Here is a 22754-nt window from a genome sequence, read left to right on the forward strand (position 1 = left end):
GCATTATGTGAGAGTTCATACTGAAACAACGAAACGCAGAAAACTAAGGGTATGCTAAATTGAACGCTTTTCTGTAAGTGTGATTGGGATCTAGAATAGCATCCCCAGATTTCTAGGTTAAAATAGGTTTGTACGGATAGAGGAGATTAAAATATATATTTATATTAAATATGAAGTAAAGTTAGTTTTGCAAAATACAATTTAATACAAAACCATTTTTTTGAACCAAATTAGTAAAGTTTTGGTGTCTATAAAACATATGTGTAAAATTCATTTTAAATCAAAGCAGCACGCACTGTAAATAGCTGAATTTTTAAACTTTAAATACAAATATCTCAAAAAACATAAGTCAGAATGGAGAACCTCCTATATCCAAACATACCGGAAATTGGAGGATACTGTTCTAAAATTTACTCTTTAGTGTTTCTTACAATCAAAAATGGCGACTATTGCTAGGCAAAGCGTATAAATATGAGAGTTATCCAACATTTTGCAAGGCAAAAATTCTTTGTGAAAATAAGTAATGGGCGACTAAAAAGTCTTCGTCTGAATGCCGTTTGTATAGATAAATATGAGAGTTATCCATAATTCTGCAGAGCGAAAATTTTATGTGAAAATATATTATGAGCGACTAAAAAGTCTTCGTCAGAATGCCGTTTGTGTACACTCTTACTAAATTTGTGGTAACACGTTTTCGAAGTGCTATTGATAATATATATCGACTGAGCATAGATTTCACATCACTAGTTTTCAACGGCCTTGGTTCTTTTTATTCAATAGTTTTTTTCATGTGTTTATTAGATGTTGATCCCTCAGTGATATTATTCGATTTCTGATAAATATTGGATATTTGATAGTGTAACAAACTTTGCAACAGCTGTGCATTTAATTTCATTAAATCGAGGTATTGATAGTGGTCGTGATACTTTCGTTTAATTAAGAGCATCGAATTCGAAGAAGAGATATTGAGCGTTATTACTTACAATTGTGGAAAGCTGTTGATTATTTTACCTAATTGTTATGAAGAAGGTATGCTTAAAAAGATATGGTGATCAAATTTTACATTAGTTCAGTAAGCATCAATACACGCTGTAGTAAAGGTTGTCATAAATTGAACCTAAAAGGAATATTCCAAGTTATGTCCTGAAAATGTTATTCATAAAGTTAACTTTTTAAATACAAAAGGTATTTGATACTGTAAGAGTTTGGTACGCCGATATAAATGTGATTTATTCGAAATAAATTTGTGAAGTGTAAGCTATCCACCGCTTTAAGTATTTACTAAAATACACACCAAACATTGGCGGGCGATCATTTGTTTATAGTAAAAAACGCGGTATACCACAGTTAATTTAAATAAAAAACGTGGTTATCTGGACTACTTAAGATATCACACTGATTTTTTACATTATGCGATATATTTGGATTTTAAACAATTACGTGCTTTTAAATTAAATTGTTCGTTAATAACCACATTGTGATAGCATAATGGGATATGTAAACAATTGCTGTTATGTTTTGATTCGAATGCAAAGGAGTAAAACGGCTTATTGTGAACTTTTAATAAAATACGACTGGGATTTAAAAAAGCATCCCTCGATTTCGAGGTTAGAATGGGTATGTACGGATAAAGGAGCTCCTGCAGATCAAAAAAATATACATTAATTGTTGCCGCTGTCTTATGGTTTTTGAGATATTTGCGTTTAAAGTTCAAAAATTCAACTATTTAAAACGCGTGTCTCCCAATTTATAATGAGTTTTACACTTATAATTTTAACTTTTATATCCACTAACATTTCACTAATTCGTTTCTAACCATTTGTATTAAATAGTGTAAAAATAACTTTAATTCCATATTAAACTTTAGTTGAAATCCATTTATTCATACAATAAGAAAATGGTTGAAAAGAAGCAAAAAATTTTGTAATGGAATAAAAAGAACTAGAATAGCATCCCCGTATTTCGGGAATAAAATGGGTATCAGTGGAAAGGTGACGTTCTCCAGATCACGAAAATATATAGATATAGTTGCCGCTGACTTATAGTTTTAATGATATTTGCTTTTAAAGTTGAAAAATTGACCACTTTTACATTGATAATTTGTATATTGTGAGTAACTTTTTCACTTATATTATGCACTTTTCACGTGTTACTAACACTTCACTATAACGTTTCTGTATATTAATTTTTTTAATATTTGTTGTAAATAAAGCTTTATTTTAATTATTTTATTTTACCGTGCGATTCTGTAACTTGAGACAGTCTCAAGTCTCTAAATTTGAGATTTTAAGTTAGAGACAATTTTTGAGACTTCATTTATCTATTACATTTCATTATTCAGAGATGTTTTTACACTTGAATGAAAATAAATATGTCGATAACAAATATTAAATTTTCCATAACATAGTCAAAAAACATAATTATCAATGAAAATAAAAATATATGTTGACTTTGTTTCATAATATTTACGAAATTTATGTAAAATTGATTTATTTTTAACCTTTTCGTGTTTGAGTTGCTTACAAAATATAAAGAAACGACAATCGATTAATATCTATGATGATCTCTATTCAGTATATTCAAAATGGCAGACAAAAGTTCTTTTTAGTTTTGTGACCTGCTAACTACCAGGTCTCAATATTTTGAGACTAACGCTAGAGACTGTTTAGTGAATAGTAACTAGTCTCAAATTGAGACTTTGCCTCAAAATGGCTCAAATAGAGACTAGAGACTGGTTACAGAATCCCGCTATTAGTTACAATTCTCTGCATTTGCACAATAAGAAAAGGGTTGCCATGGTTATTTTTTTTGAAGCGCGGCCAGAGGCCCCCAATGCAGAAAAGAAAAGTGGATATAATTGCCGCTAGAGGGCTACCAAGTAGACATACATGGTTTTTTCGTTCGTGACAATAAAATAATTAATTAAAATAATTTTTGTAAATTAATTAACTTTGACTGACTGAATTAATAGAGTAAAATATCGTGTTGTGAATACATACATTTTTTAGTTACTAATACTACTGGTGATGTGTCAATCTGATTATCAACATGCCACCTAAAAAGCTAATTGTAAACAACACATGTGGTAGGTGGTCTGAAAACGTGAGAAAAAACACCAAAGGATTGAGATGCTCTCTGTACCAGAAGTGGTTTCATTGCAGATGTCTGAACCTCAGTAATGCTGAATTTGACGCAATAGCAACAAACATCAAGGTAAATCGTATCTTATGGAGGTGTCTGGAATGCAATGATTTGGAGGTTAGTGTAAGACATTCTGATGACTCGGAGGATGAAAGTGAGAATGACAATGTTGATAGACTTGAAAAGTTTAAATAAACAATTTGAAGAATTTGTTAAAAATTGTATGAAAATCTTGAAAACTTTAAATCATCTATTAGTGAAAGTATCACCGGGTTAAAAAAAGAAGTTAAAGCGCTCGCCAAGCAACATGCCATCACCGATAAAAATTGGTAGTACTGACAATTACAAATTGAATTATCTGCTAGATTAACTGGATTCAAAAAAAAAAGACTTGGACGTCAGACACTGCTTATAAAGACCCAGTCAGTTGCTGATGCCAGAGAAATCTTTTAACTAAACCAGAGTGAGAGCTCTCAGGTTAGATTCAAACCAGACCTAACCCCTGCACAACAGACTCACCTTAATGATTTACGCTCTAAATTAAATACTCTCAATAAGAATGGTTACACAAGTAAAACCATCAAGTATATACATGGCATACCGCAGATAGTTAACAAAAATTTTCGCCCGCTCAGTATTTATCATCGTGATGCCACTGTCATCATTTCACATGGTACTATAAAAACACGGGTCGGGCATGAACAAAAATAAATAAATTTTTCGTCTCTTGCATCTGCCGTACCAGTGGATATGAATCGATTTGTATTACTGAATCTGTTAATGGTGCCATAGATGGTGAACTCGACAGTCTATTGGCAGCGAAACACTCTAGAACTAGGTATATATTTTGCAGTCAAACGCCACTTTTGTTTCATTCAAATTGATCAACATTTTAGAGCTCGTAAATGTTGTAAAATATAATTAACGAACGTTCTGAAAAATGTACTCTCTCAAACTTAATCAACACATTGCTCTAGTTTATAAATTGTAATATAAAAATGGTAAACCTTACGACATGGACCCTATCTGTTTGCCTTTAGCTCCTTGTTGAAGTGGAAGTCGATATACTTACCGGAAATTATCATCTTCCTCGTGTGGATATCTTGGAAGATGCAGGTGAGAGTCTGAATCCAAATGTAGATATTGGACAAATTGAAGGAGCATTTATAATGGGTCTCGGCTATTGGACGTCTGAAGAAATAGTTGTCGGTAAAAATACTGGGGAACTGAAGACGAACCGAACATGGAATTGTAAACCACCCGGAGCTAAAGACATACCGAGAGATTTTCGCATTGAGATGTTAAGCGGCAGTCCAAATGTAGCTGGCTTTAAGCAATCTAAAGGTATGTATTGTTAATTTTTACCTATAATATGGTTTGTTTTTTAATAATATTTCTTATTTCAGCACCTGGCGAACCAGCAATTTGTTTGGGAATAGCTGTAGGCTTTGCTTTGCAAGAAGCCTTACAGTCTTCACGTTCTGATGCTGGTTTAGCGAAAAAGTGGATTCCCTTAACTGCGCCTATGACACCGGAGCGAGTTTTGCTACATTCAGGCACCGATTATAGCATGCTGCATCTGAATTATACTTAATTGTACTAATTAAAATGTACTGAATTGATTAATTAAGAAACTTACTTAGAGAATTATACAGCATACAAATATGTATGTATGTATGTACATTTATAATCTTCTTATAAAAGTAATAATAATAATGAAAATTGATAATGAGGTAGCTTGGAACCTCGGGGCGGGCATAGGCTACTTTCTATCGTTTTATCTTAAAAGTCACAACAATTCATAAATAAAAAAATTATATTTCAAAACAAAAGCATGTGTTCAATATTCATGTAAGAATCATTTGAATATTTTTTTCTTCAAAAATACAAAATAAAACAAGTAAGGAAGGGCTAAGTCCGGGTGTCACCGAACATTTTATATTCTCGCATGATAAAGTAATATTCGAGATTTCATTATCCGTCATTTACATATTTTTTTATTTTGCTGTAAAATTAATTAGATTAGTAGTTCCTGAGATATGGTTTTTGGTCCATAAGTGGGCGACGCCACGCCCATTTTCAATTTAAAAAAAGCCTGGGTGCAGCTTTCTTCTGCCATTTCTTCCGTAAAATTTAGTGTTTCTGATGTTTTATACCCTGAACAGGGTATATTAAGTTTGTCACGATGTTTGTAACACCCAGAAAGAAGCGTCGGAGATCCTATAAAGTATATACATATATAAATGATCAGTATGTTGAGCTGAGTCCAATTAACGATGTCTGTCTGTCTGTCCGTCCGTCCGTTCGTCCGTCTGTATATATACGAACTAGTCCCTCAGTTTTTAAGATATCCTTTTGAAATTTCAACGTCATTTTCTCTTCAAGAAGCTGCTCATTTGTCGGAACGGCCGATATCGGACCACCATAACATATAGCTGCCATATAAACTGAACGATCGCAATCAAGTTCTTGTATGGAAAACTTTCACATTTGACAATGTCCCATCACCAAATTTGGTATAGATTTGTTTCTAAGGCAACAATGTAATCTCCGAAGAAATTGGTCAGATCGGTTAACTATAGCATATAGCTACCATACAAACTGATCGATCGGAATCAAGTTCTGGTATGGAAAATTTTCACATTTGACAATGTATCTTCACCAAGTTTGGTATAGTTTATTTTCTAAGGCAACAATGTAATCTCCGAAAAAAATGTTCAGATCGGATTACTATAGCATATAGTTTCCACACAAACTGAATACACCTCACAACAGGATTGCTAACCATGTAAATTCACTTCACCAGAACATCGATTTCTATGGAGGCTCCCTCAGTTCATTCATCAATAATATAAAGAACAAACTGCTTCCATACCATTAATTTGATCACTGTAATACAATTGCCCATATTATTATATGTATATTTTTTTTCTCTTTATTCTTTTACTTATAAAAGTAACTGTTGTATATTGCCGATTGGCGTTAATTTGTTAAATAAATAAATAAAAGTTAAAAACATAAGTACAAAATTTATTATAAATCGAAGAAACACGCATTTTAAATAGTTGAATTTTTGAACTTAAAATGCAAATATATCTAAAACCATAAGTCAGCGGCAACTATATATATAAAATTATATATATATATATATGTATATTCTTGATCTGGAGAACCTCCTCTATTCGTACATACCCATTTTAACACAAAAATCGAGGGATGCTATTCTAAATCCCAGCCAAATTGTTTCTTATCGTAAAGAAGTGGTAACGTTCCACACACATTTTTATTTTCAGGTTTTTCTATTTTGACGTCTTTAAAAGGTTGCAAAATTGGCCAAAACCTTTGCGAATTTGTACGACATCGCGAAGTCGTACCACCAAATAACACATCAGGATCAAATACCATCAGTAACGATGGTATTATGTGTTCTGTTACGCAGCCGCAAAGGTAAATTCTTGAGCATTACCATATCATTTTCGGTAAAAATGTTTCTGAAAATATGGCGCAAACTGCATAAATTGCTTTCTGCTTATGAAATTAATAAAAAAAATTAATCCTTGATAAAATCTGAGTTCTTCCGTTTTTTTGTTTTTTTTTCGTTATTTGGTTATTACTTATTTAAAATGAATTTTAGTTTTTAAGTTATATACATTTTAGGTTATATATAATTTTAAGAATCAAGCATTAGTAGCGGAAGTGTAACTTTTACTTATATTGTCTTTTTATCTGCTTTGAAATTGTTTAAAATTTTTTTTTTAATTCAGTTGTGTCGATAAACAAATATTGCAAAAGGAGGCTAGAAGATTAAGCTGCAGTATAAAGTATATCAACTTTTGACGAAAACATAAGTGAGATAATTAGTGCGCGCCTACTGTGCGTTATGTTACGACGTCTGTATCAACAGAATCTGCAATGCCATCAACAAGAAAACTTTCAAATTGACAGGTGTGCAATGCTGTTATTGTTAAGTATTATTTCGATGCATTGTATAATAGCACGTTAAAACCCCTTCCTTTTTTTTATTTTGCTCCGATAGAATGGAATTATTAATATAGGATATATTACAAATACAATTTAATTAGTAAAGGTTATATTGGATATACCCTTTTTAGTACTAATTCAGTTTTTTAGTGTTGTACTGTGTTTAACAAAAAACAAAAAAAAAACTTACATGATATTATATCGATATGCATGGATCGGTTTTCATATGTGTATATGAAAAGCAGTAAATATGCGTAAGGCCCCTCGACATTTGGGTCTAAGTAACTGGAATGTACCCAGATTTTTATCCGGTTCTGTCAATCGGGCGCAACTCCACGAAATTACTACAGGAGTGTTTACTACTGCTACAACAACTACAACCTAGGTGAAAGGGCTAGAGTTTACGTCGCCACTGAACAATGTCTCACTTGTTTGTGCGGCATGCAACGTTGGGATAGTCAGACCAAAAAGCTTCTAAGCACAGAAAATTTATCTCTTAAATTACATTTTCATAAACTAGGGAAGGTAGAATCGGCAGAATGCAGAGCATGGGGGGAAGGATAAAAAGGCATTTGAGCATTATCGTTACGAATGCCCAGACTTCAGCTGGTCTTCCACTACTCCCAATGTTTTAACTTAAGAGGTCAGTAGGGTAATCTGACCTGTATTATTGACATTTTTTTTAATAGAAATTTTTATTCTAAAATAGAATTTTTTCCACATGTCATGAGGTATATCGTGGAGTGTATAAACAAATTGAATGAGATTCGTTTTTTCACTGGCGGACACGATTTCTCTTATTTGGATCATCTGAAACACAAAGACCTAATTTATTCTTAAAAATGCACGTGAATAGTTATCGTCCCTACTAGAATCATCAAACAATGTTGATAAATAAAAAGTAATTAACGTTTTTTTTTAATTTTTCCCCATGTTTTTTTTACATAAATTTTGTCATAACAATGCCAATAAATTATGAATCTAGTAGGGTCGATTACCAGGCGTTTTGTGAACATTTAAAAGTAAAATTAAGCAAATCGGTTGAGTAGGTCGACCCGGATCATGACCGCGTTTAAAGTTTGAAGTGTGCACTCCGAGCGCTCCGAATGTGGACCAGTATTATTATTTTTGGGCCTTTTTCGAAACCTTCCAATGGTAAAGTGGGTTCCTACATTAATTCATAGGGTATATAGGAACAGAAAATGCAAAAAAAAAAATTGAAAAAAGATTACCCTATTGACTTCTTAAAAGATATTGGCATTTAGAGTGGGGGAAAAAGGAGATTTTATCAAATTCAATGATAGACTTAATGGTGGCCTAAGTCCGCAGCCCGTTAATTATTGTTTTATTTCTCCTATTACATTTCCTAATGGACTAAAACATTAAACTTGTGTCGCATCCGTGAATATAACCAAATTTCAGATATCCTTTGGTCGTCAACTGTAGTTAGCCTTCTTTGTGGATATATATGGAGTAGTACTAATCATTCGATTCTTAGTTTTGGCGAATATTTATAACGATTAATCTACCAATTCGATTTAAAATACATTCCAAAAATATGATAATATGTCTTCATATACAAGTCTTACTCCATGAAAAAGACATTCTGTCCATCTATGAACCATTACAATATACATACGTTACAATTAAAAGATGTTCATGTGGAGCTGAGTAAACAAGTGATTTCTTTATAATGTGGCCCGTGTGCTTCGGATCGTTATCATGCTGAAAGGTCCACCTTCTACCGATGCTTTTAAATTTTGGTTATATATCTATCTTTAATATCCCTCTACAAACAATAATTTTTTTTATTCCAGACACAGCCACAGGGTTTCAGATCATAACATTTAGTTATAATTAAGTACCTGTTACAACAACAACAACAACAGTAAATATTTGGTGGTTAGGTTTCATTTCAATATTAGCTTTTCTCCAAACATGGGTTTTCCATCACTTCCAAAAACTTTGGTGTTGTTTTAACGGAGTATCAAACCCCGTTGGGATGGTAAGGGTTATCCAGGTTGTAGTCAACGTCATCTAGCGGCACGGCCAGGAAACGTGCTGTTTCGACGGGGTTGGACCAACAGGAGAGGGGTGTTAGATGAGTGGGGTTGGCAGGTATGCAAAGAGGTGGCCAGTGTCGTGCGGAGACTCATTGCATGCAGGACATGTATTGGATATATCTGGGTCTATCCTGGATAAGTAGGAATTTAACCTGCTACAGTATCTGGAACGAAGCTACGCTAGGATCACTCGCGTTTCTCGCGGCAACTCGAGCTCTTCGTCTGCGATGGGTGGTGATTTGACTCCAAGAACACCATTCACCGGGAAGGAGTCGGTGAAAACATTGTACTTGAATTCATCTGTTAATAAAATTTGTTTCCAGAAATCATGCAAGATCTTTATTTTTAGGCTTTTGAACAAATTATAAGCGATTATCAGGATAATTTCACTAATAAGGGCTTTCCTGCCTAGAGTTCTGCTATGTACTCCCATTGTCATTTTAAGCTCTAAAATTTATTATAAAATTCTTTTAGAATAAAAAGACATCTTTGCCGCTAAGCTTCTTCGGTCTACCAGTCGGCGTTGTGTTTTTAATACTTTGATTTTTTGTTAAATTTTCAAATATGGTTTGAATTAATGGTTTAGTTAGATTAAGCGTTTTAAATATTTCATCAAATGATTTATTCTCAGGTGTATAGTATTTTACAACCACGTTTCGCACACCAGTTGACATTCCTTTCCGAAGAAGCATTGTGGCAACTATCAAGTGGTATATATGATTATTTATTATAAAGCATAAAAACAAAATAAAAAGAAAACGTACCTTTTAGTGTGTAACAAGAGCAGAACTTGTACCATAATGCCGTACGTATACTTTTGTCAAAGGTTTTTTCTAGTTTTTTGAAATTTTAAAAACGTGTTTTGGCTTATAATTTCTTAATAACAATGTAATTTAAAAAAAACGGAATCATTAGTTGTTCTTTATTACCTTAAATTCATCAAGACATTAAATATATGGGTAGTAGGTGGACTTTTGTCGCCCACTTTATGTACATACATATACTAATGTTTTAATAACTTAAGTAATTGGGGTATCAAATGTTTTTAGTGATTATTAAATTTTTCTTGTTTTGACTATTGATCGATCCAATCAGAGGCCAATTTAGTGGCCGAATTAAATTGGGGTCAATCCTCGTAAAGTATAACCGGCTGTTGAGGGAATGTTGTTGTTATAGTATTTTCTGAAGTAATCGAGGAATGGTGCCGAGTTGACATTGATTGGGCGGACCGTTACTTTGACCCGACTACCGTTTCAACGGGCTTTTGTGGAAATTGTATTGTGCTTACGCAGACTCGACTCTTGTCATACTCAACATATACCCAGTATGCAAAGAGTAATCGCATGACACCAACAATTACTTTGCATGCTCTTCTCATCTAACACCCCTTTCTTACGCAGTCGGGACAGCTATGTCCAAGCTATTCAACATTTTTAACACAAGTAACAAGTACTATGACGCCGTAAACATACTCAACTGACCATGCGTAACTCTTTCTGTTGGTATTTGCAAAAAATTATATGTACTAGTTTCAGTTTTTACTCCCTATGGAAATATGCATCCATTTTGTTGAACAAAAAATAGCTCATGTGGACTTCTGTTCGGGATAAATTGCCTAATTCTGATGAATTGTTCTAGAATTTTCATAGAGTTTTATCTTTAACGATACCATAGAATTAGAGACTTCATCTTTATATATAAAAAAAAGGTGCGTGTCACGTTGTTTGTCCGGAATAGACTCGTAAACAACTGAACCGATTTTAGTAAAATTTAGCACACTGTACCCAGTTCAAACCAACTTGGAAGATAGGGTAGTAAAAACAATTCAAAAATAAAAAATACAGTCAAAGTTTTATTAAATGGACTGGACAGAAAGGCTGCTAACCAAACATAGAGGAAGCAGCTTTAAATTCGTTATTTTTTCCAATGAAATTGATTTGTATAAACATATTCAAAATTAAACCTCAAGTACAATCCCTTGGATTCTTATACCGACAAAAACGTTTTCGCCTTTATTCGTAAATACAATTTTCACTATATTGAATAGTTTATTATATCAATAATAGTATAAAATACCACAGCAACGCGTGGGCGGATCCCCCAGGAACTACTATAAAATATCAAATTTTTACTAGATTTTACTAAGACGGGGTAAACATACTCAACCGACCATGCGTAATTCTTTTTGTGGGTATTTGCAAAAAATTGTATGTAAAAATTTCAGTTTTTACTTACTATGTAAAAATACAGCCATTTTGTTGCACTATGCTGAAAATAGATCATGTCGTCTTCTTGGATAGTTCTGGTGAATTATTCGTGAGTTTTCATAGAGTTTTATCCCAAATGATACCATAGAATTGAATTACTATAAAATGTCCAATTTTTACTAGATATAAAATAAATGTCACCTTCATGCCATGTGATCATTAACATATTAACAACTGAAACATTTCGTATAATATTTGCATATTTGTAGTATCAAGCTGTCGCATGTTTAAATGACCTATTTCTTCATTGCATTGTAAAGAACTCGGATTAACGTTTACTACGTTTTGTTGATTTACCAAAATCTTTTTCAATTTCTTTAAGGAGTTCAACGACTGAAAGCGGTACAAATATTAGTAAGAAAGTTGATATCAAAAAATCAACAACGAAACAAGTATTAATTACATCACAGAATTCAACATCAAAAACAAAAAGTTCTATAAAAAAAGAAGGCAATTATCGACGTCACTGTGAACTCACTGGTAACTTAGGGTATGTACGTGAATCTTCAACTCACTATTCACATCATCATTACTGTCATCAATATCCACAAGAGCTTAAGCAACGATCACAAACAGCTTTGATAAAACCAACAAATTCCTCGACGTCTTATTTTTTACATCGTTGGCGAAAACCTGCCCAGCCTGTAGTTGGTTCGGAAACGAAACCAAATATTCTGAGTAGGGTTCTGCAGGAATTTTCGAGCAGCTCATTAAATAAACATATTGAACGAAACCGAACAAAAAACTCTGGTTTTGTAGCTAACAAATTAAAGGTAAAAGCTATAGTTAATGCGTCAAGTCACTGTTCTAAGAGGGTTATTTCAAACTATATCACTGATTCTTACGATTTTCTGCAAAATCATCCACCATTCACAGTGCAAAAGCGCGTTGCAAATAACCAATTATTTAGTTTGAGATTATCTTCAACCGAATCTGATACGTTTGCATCATTAGGATTACTATCAAGTAAGAGTAAGTCAACACACTCATCAAGAACATCATTAACATATATAGACAATTTTTCACGGGATGGTGCTTCTAGTAAAATTGAACTTGTGGATCAATTAAATACTTCATCAAAGAGTCTTGTAAAGGCCAAACAAGCATTCACCAATTTTACTCACTTTAAGTTCAACCAAAGAGATAAGGATTTGATAAGCGTAAATAACAATGGAAAGAATTGTTTTACTGTGAGTAAAAGAAAAGCAGATAACATTATGGATGACATAAAAAAAAAGGAAACTTCATCAAATTCTGCGACACGACGTCTAGGTACTATTTCATTTGAAGATAGCAAAGAGAAATCTACTAATATGACCCAAAAATCAAACTTGAATTTGGATCGATCACAAAGAAATTCCGGAAGGGAAGCACTTTCCTCTGGGCTTCTTATGTCATCATGCTCCGACACAGCGCTGCTAACACCACCAAATTGTCAAAAGTATAACAATCCAATGCGTTTTATTAGAAAAAATGTCGATCAGTCTTCGAGAAATACTAACACAAATTACCTTGAGTTCGAAACGGAGTTTCCCCGTGATTACGATGATAATATCGAGATGCTATCAAGGGAGGCGGAACATTTAGAAAACCAGTTCCGTACTCCTACCCGCACAAGTAACTCAGAAGTCAAAATAACCATCCCCCATAATATAAAAAGAGACGAAATAATAGACTCCGATCCACATGCTCTTCAAGTAAATACTGTTGTAACAACTTCTACCGGAAAGCGTGTAGGATTTAAAGTAGAAGAAAAAATTGAGGAACACATTGCCGAAAGTAGTATTCTACAAAAGGCTACTTTAAAAAACGCTGGACGTGCCAGTTTTGAAGATATAGTCCCTGTTGCAGTCACTATACCAATCACGACGGATGTGGTATCTTCGAGCAATTCCAAAACTACAACTTCTACCCAATCGACTCTATCCTCTTCGAAAAGTTCTTGCAAAGATGATGACGATGAACCAGTTGCTATGTCACCGTGTGGACGTTTTTTTAAGTACGACAAGGAAGTAGGGCGTGGCTCATTTAAAACTGTCTATCGAGGATTGGATACAGAAACTGGAGTAGCGGTTGCATGGTGTGAATTATTGGTATATTAAATGATTACGTTATGCAATAACTACTATACAGCAATAACATTTAATTGTACAGAAATTGTTCAAAAGGGACGCAGTAGTGTTGGCTACAATTATTTATATTTCTCTATCATTCCCTATTAAAGAAAAATAGATTTTGCTTTTGAAAATTCCCAAAGTGTGTTATTTGCAAAATAAACAAACTTTTACTTATAATGAGAAATTTTCTCACTTCAATGTCAATCTGATGGGTTTTTTCGTTTTTTTTTATAATTTTTATCTAATTTTCGTAAAACAATCAGTGAAATGTTTGAAGCATTGTATAGTAAGAAATTTCGACAATATATGCAAACAATAAAGGTAAACTTACAAATGTAGCTGACATAGAATGTGTTATATAAACATGATAGTTACCAGAATTGTAAATTCTTTAAACAAGAAAATATTTAAAATTCTGCTGTGTAGTAATTCGCATTTTATTTTAAGTGTTATTATTTTAATAATTGTAACTTATTAGGACAAGCAAGTTAAAAAGAGTGAACGTATGAGGTTTCGTGAAGAGGCAGACATGCTGAAGAAATTGCAACACCCCAATATTGTACGTTTCTACACGTACTGGGAAAACTCGGTGTCACGAAAAAAGAATATTGTTCTAGTCACAGAATTAATGCTTTCAGGAACTTTAAAATCGTAAGCAAAAGTCCAAAAATGAAATATGGCTTTCTAATTCTGAATTCTCTGTTATAGATACCTAAAACGATTCAAGAAGATAAACCCTAAAGTTTTGAAGTCTTGGTGCAGACAAATTTTGAAAGGATTACATTTTCTACATACTCGTCCTTTACCTATAATTCATCGTGATTTGAAATGTGATAATATATTTATAACAGGAACCACTGGTAGTGTAAAAATAGGAGATTTGGGACTAGCAACATTAAAAAATCGTTCGCACGCCAAATCTGTGATTGGAACTCCCGAATTCATGGCACCAGAAATGTACGAGGAACATTATGACGAATCAGTAGATGTTTACGCTTTCGGCATGTGCATGTTGGAAATGGCTGTGTCCGAATATCCATACAGCGAGTGTAAAGGTCCTGCACAGATATACAAGAAAGTGATTTCTGGAATTAAACCTGCAGCATTATCCAAAGTGGAAGACCCGAAAGTGCGTGAGATTATTGAGAAATGTATAGAACTCAAAAAGGAGGACAGGCCCAGTTGTAAGGATCTTCTAAACTCAGAGTTTTTTGAGGAAGATATAGGTATTCGTGTAGAGCCAACTGCTACTGAAGCATTTTTAAGTAACCCCGAAAATAACATAATTGAGTTTCGGCTTCGGTTTCTTGATCCTAAAAAACGATCATCTAAGCACAAAGAAAATGAGGCTATTCAATTTGAATATGATATAAAAATCGACGATTGTGAACAAATATGTCATGATATGACCAAAGAAAATATAATTACAGAAGAAGATTCTCGTGCTGTTGTTCGAATGTTGAAAGTGCAAGTTTTTTCACTACTGAAAGAACGAATGCAAAGGCAAACTCAATTGCAATTGCAAAACGAGAAATCGCGATTGGAAAAGTTAGCATTGCAAAAGCAACGTGCGATGTTGGGTCCAAATGTTGAAGAGGAGGAAGAGGAAGATGAAGAGGCTGAATCAGAAGAAGAGGATGAAAATTTGAAGGCAAGATCTGAAAATGTTATTGACATAGCTCCAAATTTTACCACAGATTCAGCTAAAAAGACTGATAAAGAACATTTAGCTGACATATCTGTGAGTGTTCCATTCCAACAACAGACTTCATCTGGACAGGCAGTGGAACAGCAGCCTATTTTACAGCAAAATTTTTACTCTAATAATGGACAAATGATGCCAACACAGTCAGTAATATCTTCAGGAGCAATACAACCTACAGTTCATTTCGTCCCACAACCTCAAATGGCATCTTTTCAGAATTCCACAACACCTATTCAGGATATTTCAGCCATACAAATCATTTCTCCTACCAAAGGAAATTTGCCATTTAATAACTCAAGTCAAAGTTATATCAACCAGCAAGTTTCGATCTCTATGTCAAAACCAGTTCTTTCGGTGCCAGTTTCTAATACAGTTCCGTTTCCTGTCGTAACATCACAATCAATGCAACAGATGGTACATCAACAGGTGACACAACCATTGTTACAACAACAACAATCGCAATTGGTGCAACAACAGAGAGGAACGAATCAACAAGTGACTCAACAGCCTATAATAACACAACAACTAAGCCAAACGAATACCTCTCAAATTCAACAGCAACATCTAAATCAACAAACGCAAGCATCCCACCAGCAGCAAATACCCCAACAAGTTGTAAATCAACAACAATTTCCAAATCAAAATCAGTTAATACCACAGCAAATACCTTCACAACAAGCAACCCAGCAGAATCAGACAAGTCTTCAGCAGTCAATACAACAACTAAATCAACAGGTGCCAAATCAGCAACAAGTTAATCATAGTCATCAATTATGCCAGCAGCAGGGTACACTTCCACACCAAGACTCTCAGCAACATCAACTAACTTCGCAACAACAATTTTCTCAACAGACCGCTAGTAATATAAACCAGATAAATAATCAGCAGTCGCAAAGGACTGTTCAACAGTCATCTACTACGACATTTGGGCCTCAAACAACCGTTCAGCAGCCAACAGTTTATCAACAGTTAGTGTACACGCAACAACTGCCAAACACACCACATGTGCAACCAAAATCGGGAATTCAACAAATTTCTACGATAACGCCATCAGTTACTCAATCTTCCCCTACATTAACACCACAAAAAATTGCTTCTGACACTCTCGCTACTAACATTTCGAACCTTCTACCAGACTCTACTGCAAATAATAGTGCACCGCCTCAAACAAAAAATACAAGTTCAAGTTTAAGCACTGCAAAACCGAACAATAATACTCAAATTTCTCACGAAGAAAAGCAAGGAGTTCGCGCGCCAAAGACGCGAAGATCTAATCGGAGCAGCAATGAACGTGTGCCAAAGCTCAGTGTTACAGGTATAGAACACGGTACTCTCATAAACTGCCATATGGAAAACAAACCCAAAACAATAACGTTCAAATTCGATATACGCGATGTGAATCCAACTGAAATTGCTAACAAGCTGGTAAGCATGTTTGTGTCAAATAAAATCAAAATAATATTTGTTAATTATTAATTTTTTATGCTCCACAGATTGCTCAAAATTTGTTGTCAAAGTACCAATCAGTGGTATTCGCGGAAATGATCAATGACATTATACAACAAGTTGAGTTAAATCCCGGTCAGATACCCGTCCCAACATATTGTCGTAACATGGAAAAGGTATGAGGATTTTTCTAATAATTAAATAAACTATAGATATTAAATTTTTCAACAACATATTTTATATGAGGTTGCGAAAGTGAAGGGGTACATGTTGTTTATGAAGCTACTTAGATATCAACGTAGAAGATAACATTATGTATTATTACCACGAGATCAAAGAAATCTTAAATCTCAAATGATGAAGCAATTTATTAAATGGTTTTTAGATAGTTGAGTTCTAGAAAATATAATCAACTCAAAATCGATTACGATTACGGGTATTCAAATATTGTTATTTATTAAGTGGTTATGTGTAGTCAGAGACATTAAAACAATTACAATTTTAAATATTTTTTGCCAGTAAATTATTTTTTTTTAGTGCTGTGTTTAGCATTATTAAATAAGTTTCGACTTCACTTGACAGAAAAAAATTAATGACCATAAAAGTATATGCTGTTTGTGTTGATCCAGTTCCAGCCAAAGTTGCGAGCATCAGTCTTCATTGGAGATTCATTTAAAATCAATCGAGCAAAAAAATTAGTATTTTTTAATAGATAATCTAGTGCCTGATTTTCATTTACAAAATGGCGGCTATAGACCTTTTTTTACATATTTTCAGAAAAAATAATAGTTAACTGTTTATAAAAAATTTAAATTACAAAAATCCTTCGATTTGGCACTAGTTTTTTAGAAATGATTACTGGTTCAAAAAATATAGTTTTGAGAAAAAAACACATGAAGTTTTTCAAAGTTACAGAGCGCACTTTCAGAGAATATTTCTAAAAAATTGTGCTTTGATAATGTGCAAAAAATTATTTTTTGAAAATTCAGATTACCCCTAAACCCAAAAGTTGTGCTTTGAAACATATCAAACATTTTACTTATCATTAAAGCAAACATAAGGAATGTAAAAATAAACGCTCTGCCTTCATGCTTCTCTCTGATATTTAATATTTCGCATTTTCTTATTTTCATTTTAATAGATTGGGTAAATTAAACCTGTATACATATTTCAAAATTTTATTTCAATCCTATTAAGGATGTTGATTTAGCAAAGTTTTATTAGTAACTTAAAAGATAAAGAATACAAGGCATGCTGCGCACAGGCAGTGAATACGTATAATAAACGTGGATTACGCGTGACAATTTAAACGGTGCATACAAATTTCTATGTATGTTTACACACACGGAGAGTAGAATATAAAAGTATATGTAATATACATATAATGTGTTGTTTTAGTCTTCATATTTCCAACACTCGTTCTCAACACAGTATATTTACATTCTCAAATTAATATAAAGAAATTAAATAATTTCCTTCTACAAACCAATTCAAAAATTAAGGAATATTTACTTTACAGAAGTCCTATTCAATTAATGCATTTTACATGTTTAGTTCTACTCAAATTCTATGTCAACACATCAGCAATCATATTTTCTGTAGAAACATATTCAATTTCTATAGATTTACTTTTACATATTTCCCTTACGTGGTGGTATTTAAGGTCTATGTGTTTGCTTGTTGTATGAATCTTGGGATTCCTAACTAAACATTGTCCGCTTTGATTATCACTGTAAGCCGGTATCGTCTCAATGGTTTTAAATCCGATTTCGCCGACCAGTTCCTTAATGTACACTGTCAATATACTCGGTTTCTGTGCTGCTCAAGGCTACACTTTTCTTCGACTCTCAGCTGAACACAGCACCTGGTGTGAAGAAGACCCAACCAGTAAATGATTTGCGATCAGTAGAATCGCCAGCCCAATCCGCATCCACATAACAGTGAATGTTCTGCACAGTCTTCTTATAATGGAGCTGCAGCTCTGATACACCTCTCAAGTAGCATAGCAGTTGCTTTGTGCTCCTTGTGGGGATCTGCATTCATCTGCGCAAGCTTTGCTTTAGAATGCAGTGTGTGATCTAGTAGTCAAAGCCAGATATAATAGAGACCCGATCAATGACTGATAGTTAATTTAGTTCGCTCGGTCAAGTCCTAATTTTTACAATTAACTTGCTGTCCAGTTTCCAATGGTATACTATTTGGTTTACAGTTTTGCATAGTATATTCCTTAAGAAGTGCCTCAATGTACTGCTTACTACCGATTTTAACGCTTCCGGTCTATCATTATCTCTCGATTTCCATACCGAAAAAATGTTTTAGTTCACCGCCATCGACCACATCGAACTCTTTGAAGATATCATGAGATCATCAACATATACAACAATAATGCGCAAATTGCCTTCAACTTTGCGTATATATAAACATGGTTCACTGGGGTAGGGCATAAAACCATTTTTCAATAGTGTGGCGTTCACTTTTTCGTTCCATTCACGTCCACTCGAAGCCATACAATGTCTCAGGAGTCGTTTCGGATGCAGTTCGTCAATAAAACCTTCAGAACTGGAGAAAAAGTTTCGGAATAATTAATGCCCAGACTCTGGGAGCACCCCTTAGCAACCAACCGTGTCTTACAGCATTCTACGTTCCCATACTTATCACGGCACGACTTAACGGCAAACACCCACTTGCACCCAATGGACTTCTCGCCTTTTGGTAGATCTACCAGAGACAAGTTTCATTTTCCCGTAAACTATTCATCTCCTTCTGCAGCGAAACTTTCCACTTGTCCCCATGGTGCGAGTCCATTGTCCCGTTTAGACTTTTTGTGACTGGTACATCATCAGTTGTAAAAACGTACAACATCTGGTATTGTTTTCTCGGACGCCCGTGCAAACCAGTACGCATAATCTTCGGTCGCCCAGGTCCCTTCATTGTTAGCCCTCGATGGTCATCTTCTGGAGCCACATCTTGTTGTACTTCAGTACTCGCAGACCGTCGGTAACGGCTTCAGGTTCTACTTCTGAAAGTTTGTTAGAGTACTCACATATAGCTGCCGAATTGCCCCTTTCAATATGACGACACGGGCCTCGATCACTTTTTGTTTATCAGTGTTATATAGGCAGTATGTCTTTGCCGTTTCTGAATATCCTACCATGATATGCTCTTCGCCCTTTGGAGAGAATTTTGTTTTGTGTGTTTTATCCAGAACAATGCTTTTGGCACCAAATATTTTTAGATTTCCAACACACACCTCAAAAGATGTCATGCCAGGAAGCGTTGATGTCTCCGCACGATTCCTCAAGTACGAGGCTGTTTTTATCGCATTATATTATATTATTATATCAATGTTCTATTAGCGCGCTCCGCCACATCATTCTGCTATGGGGTGGCGGAACTGTCAGCTGTCTCTGGACACCACTGTTGATAAAAACCTATTAAAATGCCACATTTAAATATTCACCACCATTATCGCTTCTTAGCGCTTTCAGCTCTTTACCGCTTTGGTTTTTCGCGAGTGATTTAAAATCTTTAAAATTGTCCAAAACTTCATATCGCGATTTTAAAAAATACACGAACACGTATCTAGATCGATCATCGATAAATGTCACAAAATACCGTGCTCCACCAATGGATTCTCTATTCATTAGACCGCAAATGAAGTGTGCAGTAGGCCCAGAACTTCTTTCACGCGATTTCACTGGCCTGGCTGCTTAACACAATTTTTTCTGCTTGCACATGTCACACACATTGCTACCGTTCACTTCCGATTTTATTCCGTTTACCATTTTTTCTTTAATCATCTTATAAAGATTGCCAAAATTTAAGTGCCCGAATCTATTGTGCCACAAATGCGACGAAGACACTTGAACGTTAAAGCATTTGTTAATATCACTTTTAAATATGATCAAATTTTGCCGTTTTGCCTCGAGTATAACTATGCCCTCACTCTCAATTATTTGAGCTTTGGTTTTTGTAAAGTTCATTCTATGTCTATTTTCTATTGCATTTGACACCGACATGAAGTTACACTGCAGTCCCTTTATATACAACACAACAACTAGTTTAATTATATGCTTATACGTACAATACCACGACCTTCACTTTGAATATAACTGTTGTCTGCAACCCGTACTTGCTCTTTATGTTGCTTATAGTCAGTAAAATATGAACGCTTGCGACACAAATGGAATGTAGCACCACTATTGACACACCATGCACTTATCGAAATTTTACGTTAAATACGTTTTGTCCCTTGCGCTATTCTCGGTTTCACTCTTCGAAGCGTTTCTTTGCTTGCATTTCGTAGCTTTGTGGCCCGTTTGCCCGCATACCCAACACTGTAGCGATTTTGTCGCGTTTCTTTGTTGCCCGTTAACAAAACCGTAATTTCACTTGTTTTTTCCTGTATTACAAACGCTCTTTTTTCAGCATTTTCCGTTTGCTCTTCATTTACCCTAGGCCTCTCAGATTCGTCTAAAAGTTTTAATTTCAAAATGTCAAATGAAGGCAACTTGTCGCGAGTTTGCATTGCAACAACGAAATGCTCGAAACTTCTGGGCAGACTATACAACAACATAATCACCTTCACAGGGTCGCCTAAGTCTATGCCCAGCTCTGCCAATTTGTTTGTAATTTCCACAAACTAACATGTTGTGGTAAATTATCGCTCTCCTGCGCAACAGTACTTGATAGATTGGACCGGCCGGCGTGTGAACTTCTTTTAGCTTCGTCTATGCATCTGACGAGGTTAAGCAGCTTTTGAGAAGGTTGCCGGTGTAGTATGATGCAAGCTAATGTCTTTCTATCGAGTTTGGTCAACTGTCTCAACTCTGCCTCTGATTCAGGCTTGATGAAATCAGCACTGTTCAATTCAGAACAATCTGCATCCACACAGACCACACATCGTAACTTTCTTCACTTGGTGTCTCAATTTGCAGACATTATAGTTTTAAATAGTCCAGAATTACTTTTTTTTTATAAAGTCCAATTCATTTAATCGCACCTTTCTTGGCCCATAACCTATTAAGGATGTTGCTTTATCAAAGTTTTTTTTGTAACTAAAAAGAAAAAGAATGCAATACATTCTGCGCACAGGCAGCGAATACGTATAAAGCAAAGCGTGGATTACGCGTGAGAATTCAAACGGTGCGTATACATTTCTATGTATGTTTATATACATGGAGAGTAGAATAAAAGTATATGTAATATATAATGTGTTGTTTCAGTCTTCATATTTCCAACAATTCCAATTAAAAAGCAACAAAAACAAAAGAAATATGTAATAAAAACAATAACAGCTGCTCAAACCATAAAATGATGAAGTTAGGCTAGGTAAACTTGAACCACGAATAATTCCACTTACTGTATTGAAAAAGATCGGTGCGTATGGACAAAGCGTCTAGAGCCTGTCAAAAATGTATTCATGCGGCTAATATTAATTGCAGCCAATGCGCCGTGTTTGTAGAAAGTATGGCAACTGAGATGCTTCAACCTTAGTGTGGCAAAAGCGTCACAGTGAAGAAAAAAGTGTATAGATGTTTCTTATCTTTTCTCTCATCTTCCTTCTTGCAACTATGATAATTTGCATCCTCTAAAATCCACAGCGTCACCGTGTTAGTGCTATTGGGACAGTATCCAATGAGGATTTCTATCATGTGGCATTGATGAGAGTTGCTCAACTTTTTGCTTTGCCTCGCCTTGATTTTTTTAACGTTCAGCATCAAACTTATCTGTCAAAGCAATACTTGGAAAAAATTGTACGTGAATCAGTCATTGGTGTCTTGCATGTCTTATATAAGTTGAACCTTAACTTATTATTATTATTGTGCTAAAAATTTGTTTCTTCAATATGAGAATATTCAATTTATTTTTCATGTAGAAAGACTATATTTTAAGATAGTTAAATCAAAAATTAGTTTGCACTTGTTATTTATGTTATTGTTACTTGCGAAACGCATTCTTTTTCAACCAGTTCCACTAAGCAAGTTTTACAGCATTGAACTGAATACACTGTCATGGACAGAGAAGTAGCACA

The 22754-nt window shown here is 34.4% G+C and overlaps 1 protein-coding gene across 5 annotated transcripts in view; it reads left to right on the forward strand.

The window, feature by feature from the left end:
• The first annotated feature begins 762 nt into the window (after window positions 1-762).
• LOC126765661 (serine/threonine-protein kinase WNK1) overlaps window positions 763-22754 on the forward strand; it is a 44685-nt gene continuing 22693 nt past the window's right edge. Inside the window, exons 1-7 of one of the 5 annotated variants that reach the window (XM_050483223.1) lie at window positions 763-1029; window positions 6435-6588; window positions 6906-7086; window positions 11775-13545; window positions 14048-14220; window positions 14278-16699; window positions 16768-16896. In XM_050483223.1, the coding sequence (XP_050339180.1) occupies window positions 7022-7086; window positions 11775-13545; window positions 14048-14220; window positions 14278-16699; window positions 16768-16896 (4560 nt within the window). In that variant the 5' untranslated portion in view covers window positions 763-1029; window positions 6435-6588; window positions 6906-7021. Of the gene's footprint in view, window positions 1030-1105; window positions 1618-6434; window positions 6589-6905; window positions 7087-11774; window positions 13546-14047; window positions 14221-14277; window positions 16700-16767; window positions 16897-22754 lie in introns of those variants that run through there. The other 4 variants (XM_050483224.1, XM_050483225.1, XM_050483222.1 and 1 more) reach the window with 4 other exon arrangements.

The sequence above is a fragment of the Bactrocera neohumeralis genome, unplaced genomic scaffold (genome assembly GCF_024586455.1).
Source record: "Bactrocera neohumeralis isolate Rockhampton unplaced genomic scaffold, APGP_CSIRO_Bneo_wtdbg2-racon-allhic-juicebox.fasta_v2 cluster11, whole genome shotgun sequence".
NCBI lineage: Eukaryota > Metazoa > Arthropoda > Insecta > Diptera > Tephritidae > Bactrocera > Bactrocera neohumeralis.